The sequence below is a fragment of the Cucurbita pepo genome, chromosome LG05, assembly GCF_002806865.2.
Source record: "Cucurbita pepo subsp. pepo cultivar mu-cu-16 chromosome LG05, ASM280686v2, whole genome shotgun sequence".
Classification (NCBI taxonomy): Eukaryota; Viridiplantae; Streptophyta; class Magnoliopsida; order Cucurbitales; family Cucurbitaceae; genus Cucurbita; species Cucurbita pepo.
The window spans coordinates 8,724,473-8,729,374 of NC_036642.1; the positions used below are offsets into that span (position 1 = coordinate 8,724,473).

General features: G+C 33.3%; 1 protein-coding gene across 1 annotated transcript in view; it reads right to left on the reverse strand.

Annotated features, from left to right (window-relative positions):
• Positions 1-2,692: 2,692 nt before the first annotated feature.
• The window catches only part of LOC111794545 (phosphatidylinositol 4-kinase alpha 1-like), a 16,298-nt gene continuing 14,088 nt past the window's right edge, over positions 2,693-4,902 (reverse strand). The window contains exons 21-26 of the mRNA XM_023676578.1: positions 4,629-4,801; positions 4,348-4,543; positions 3,937-4,077; positions 3,587-3,795; positions 3,338-3,499; positions 2,693-3,253 (exon numbers count right to left, since the gene is read on the reverse strand). Of these exons, the coding sequence (XP_023532346.1) occupies positions 2,995-3,253; positions 3,338-3,499; positions 3,587-3,795; positions 3,937-4,077; positions 4,348-4,543; positions 4,629-4,801 (1,140 nt within the window). The 3' untranslated portion in view covers positions 2,693-2,994. The remainder of the gene's footprint in view (positions 3,254-3,337; positions 3,500-3,586; positions 3,796-3,936; positions 4,078-4,347; positions 4,544-4,628; positions 4,802-4,902) is intronic.

Genomic DNA, 4,902 nt, shown 5'->3' on the forward strand with positions numbered 1-4,902 from the left:
TTCCTTTTTTTTTTTTTGAGACCCGACATTGAAAATCTCTTGAATTTACAAATTTCGAGCTCACCCGAGCTGTAACTTGTTTAGTTGTTTCCTTGTTGGTCAAATCGAGAGAATCCTTGTTTTCTATCAGTAGGGTTGACTTAAATTTGGATATGATCCAAGAAGACTCAAATATCTACAGATCCAACGGCTGTAATTCAAAGCTGAAGTAGGCAGTCTCCTGAATGAATGAAATGTTTCCGCGAGATAATTCAGGTCACTTTTGAACAATTTAAATTCCGTGCAAGCGTTTAAGATTTGCTAGTTATTCCATTGAAAAAACGGATACTTGGCTTTGGTAGGGTATTCGTAAGGAAGATCGTAGCTCGCATGTGAGCTCATTTCAACCAAAAACTGTAATTCAATGAAGATTCCGATCCTTGCTCATATATTGAAATATCCTCGAGTCGCTTTCACCTCATTTAATAATTAGAATGTTATTTGGGAGGAAAAATGGAAATTAGGTTTGATTTAATTAATTATTAAATTATTTATTAAAAGAAGTAATTGTTAAGGTACATTTGGTCCACCAACCAACTAATAGGTTGAGATATTTTGAGTAAATAAACTTAGTAAACACCCAAAAAGGGCAAACATTATAATAAATAATAATAATAATAATTATTATTATTATTATTATTTTATTAATAGTAATTAATAATAATAATAATAATAATAATAAGACATTGAGGCTTTTGGTTTATATTTAAATTATTGAATTCAGAAAATAATCTTATGGTTATGGATAGTTTAGATTGCAAAATTATTTAAATAATGAGTTTAATTTCAATAATGTTAATAATTTTTTTAAAAAAATTGAACTTATAATTTCATAAAAAAAAATGAATCTCTCTAATTTTAATAATATAAAAATTGTGATTAAATAATTTTAAGGAAAACTTAACTCTAGTTATTTTTCTTTTATATTTTATTAAATTTGTATCATAAATATATAAATTACATTTTTTTTAAATTTTAATAAAATGAATGTTATTTTTAAACACTCTTCAAGGTTAAAATAGTAATTCCGAAACACTTTTAATGAAAGTTCAAGAGTATTTTGAAGTAAAGTATGACGTTCCCGTATTTTTTAATTTTTTTTTTAAATTTAAGAATGCTAGTAAAAAAAAATTAAAATTAAAATATATATATATATATATATATATATTTTAGAGAAAGTGTAAAATTTAGGGGTAGTTTTATTAATTTTGAGAATGTTTTTTTTTTTTATTTATTTATTAGAAACTATTTTCTCTCATTTATTTATTTTACATTCTTGAATTTTATTTTCTATAATGATTAGGAGATCACGTGAGTTCAATAATATGAGGAGACAGTAATTTCAGAGCCAGAAGGAATGATGTACAAAGAAATCAGAAACAGTAAAAAGGTAAAAGATAAAAGGTAAAAAGTAAAAAATGATGGGAGTAAAATGAAGAAAGGAGCTTCATGGTTGGCTCCCTAAATGTTGGGTATCATTGCCCATTTTGTGGGTTTTTAAAGCTTTGAAACTGACCCTTCAAGATTCATTGAATCATTCAACTTTTTCTCTCTCTCTCTCTCTCCATTTTCTTCCATTCCCTTTTAAGAATCATATAATGTATTGTTTTTAAATTAAAATATCTTCAATTTTATTTTTTTTAATTTGACCTAGCAACAACGTTTGAGATGATAATTGATGTTCCGTCCACTAAACTATAGACAACTTTTGTTCATAAACCTGACAACGTTTGAGATGATAATTGATGTTCTGTCCACTAAACTATAGACAACTTTTGTTCATAAACCTAGTTAATTTTATCAGCGTGATTGAGTAATAGACGTCAACAACAAAGACCAAATGAATAGTTGTAAGACTAAATGGTGATATATGTTCTAAGTTATTAGATTACAAATTTTGATTTGAATTTTAGTAAGTCCATATTATTAACTTTAAGATAAATGTTAATGTAACATGTTTAATGAAGTTACTAAAATTTCAAATTTAATTGGATAGAACCATTTAATGGGATAGATGTGATATCCAAGTAAGAGAGGAGTATATGAATAAACCGAGACCACATTCGAATGAAGGGTTCTGAGGATAGGATGACTAAGAAAGACTCAAAGGAAATGAAAGTTACTCTATCTATGCCAGTAAGGTGCACTTCCTTTTCGTTCTTTTTCGGTAACTCAATTATAGGAACTCCATAATTAAATATGTTTTATTTGGAGCAATTCTAGATTGGGTAACTTCTTGAAAATTTTCCTATGATGTATATAAGTGAAGACAAAGCATGCTGAAAGAACTCAGGTTGGTCTGTGAATAGTCTTCACTCATAACAAGTGAGGAGTAGGGGATACAGAAGAATGTTAGGGCCTTCAGGTGCTGAATTCAGAATTGACCATATTGATTATGTCGTAAGGAATGCAGAAGATTGTTAGGACCATCAAGTGTCAAATTCTGATTTGAATCATGGGTACGAAACATTATCGTCTATATAATTTAGCTTACAAATAAAAGTTCATGGACCTAGAAAAGACTCTAAAGTAAGTGTAAAGAGTAATATGGTATACCAATTTGAATCAGAACTTAACGTATTAAAGTCGTATGCCTGTAACAAAAATAACCGAATGCAGTACGGTAACCCCGAACGAGAAGCTAGATGTAACTCATGATTATTATTATTATTTATAAAAAAAATTGGAACTGTCTAATTTGTTACATAACTTTGATAATACAAAAAACAAAAAAAAAAAACAAAATTGAGGAACAATAAATGAAATAAGAATGGCCATGGAATCCCTCTGTAAATTCACATGACTCAATGTCAGCAAATTCACAGTCCTCTCTAAGGGATTCAAAAAGGCAAGATTCCTTTGAACAAATGGGTCTAACAAGACAGGAGTTGCTAATAATGGAGACTGAATGTTCTTACCATATCCAGCCCCCCCATCCAAAGAACCTGTTTGTGTTTACTTCTCAATGCCTTGCTGAAGGTACTGTATCAAATCGTACCCAGCCGTGGTCCATTTGTTGTAAGCATCAACACAAACACGGATCATGAAGTTGGCAGCCTCCCGCTCACTCATCTCAGGATGAAATCTCTTTCTAAGATTCCCAATTGGATCACCACGGCTGAAGCATGGCAGGCCACTGTCCAACATCAACGCCACAGTCGTGAGTATCCCGTCCATATAACGACGTGCAGATAAGTAACCCTTCACGCACAAGCTGTTCGAGGCATCCGAATAAGCGACGTTAGGAGAATTTTCATATAGGATTTGATGAAACATCATAAAAACAGAAACAAACTACCTGAGAAACAGGTTCCATGTCTCACTCTTCATTACCCCAGAAGGATCTAGTAACTGTGTCATTTCGTGGCTCAGCTTGAAGTGTGCGCTCTCGAAACGCATATTACCTCCGGGCGAAGTTTCCAGTATAAACCCGAAATCGATATGAATAAGCCTCCCCAAACTACAGTATTATGCATATATGAGACTTGCATGCTTTACAGGAAAAGTGTGAAATTGGTTGTATGGAATGAAAGAGGGAGGATCCTACTTGTCAAAAAGAAGATTCCCATTGTGTCTATCCTTTGGTTGAAGTAAAAGACTGGCTACTGCATAACCTGCACTACTGATAATGAAGTTTTCACGGGCAGCTTCAAAACTGGGGGAGCCAACAGGCCCATAATCTTGCTGAAATATCTCATACAAACCCCCATCAGTTGTTTCACCCATCTGACTTCGACTTCGGACATTGGGGACGACCTGCAACATCGAAACGAGCAAGTAGTAAGGGAGTATAAAATCATACGGAGGTAACGAGTGTTACATATCGTCGAGGACAACACGAAGTGCAAAAGAAAGCAAAACCCATATAATTTGTATGAGAGGAGGATGAAAACTGACCTCAATTATACCTCTCTCAGGGCCAGTTGGAAGAACACCATAGGGAAACAAATAGAGACTAATCCCAACAGCCTCAAATACATCTCTAAGAAGGGATATTACTTGTAATGCAAGCACGTCCTGACGACAATCATCTCCAACCTTAAGAAGAAAAGGAGTACTATTCTCAATGCATGCAACCAAAGGGCATACATGTAAACCGAATGCTTTACTTGCATGTTAATTACAATTGGTGGCTTATCAAATGAGCTTTGATCTTATTGGTATCCAAAGTTTCAACCATTTTTGTGATCGTCGTTCATATGGTTTAACCATCCGAACACTAAAACTTGGAGGCGTTTGTGGAAGTAACTAAGAAATATAGCTAATCGAACAATAAATTCTGAACAAACAATAGGCAAATAGGCTTACCTTGAAGATGCAAGCTTGAGGCTTTATATCATTATGGTCACCGTCACGATCAATCACATTAAATGTAATCATGATTGGAACTTTTGCTGCGGATTGCAAGGGTATTCCACTATCTACCTGTATTCCTCTCACAAGCTTGCCAGGTGCAGTAGGCAGATAGAGATCATCACCGTCCATTTCGATCTTCTCCAATTCCCTAAGTTGGAAATGCACATTTCAACAGCAATTACATAATAAAAACAAGAATTATGAACTTCAGGAGTTTGAGAATAGAACTCTACTTTCGAATACCAGCACGGCGCTCATCCTTGGGGATGGGAAAGAGAACACCAGAGATGGAAGTAACTTTGTCGAAGAAATCAAACTCTCTTTGAAATATATCACGGGCTGAGGGAGAGAAACCATCAATAATTTTCTGCCTAACAACTGGCAACAATGCTTGAAACGCACTCATCTGTAAATATCACCAACAATCGTCATCGGTCCAGAAGGATAACTATATAAGAACGGAAGCCAAAAAAAAAAAAAAAAAAAACAAAAAAAAAAAAAAAAAAA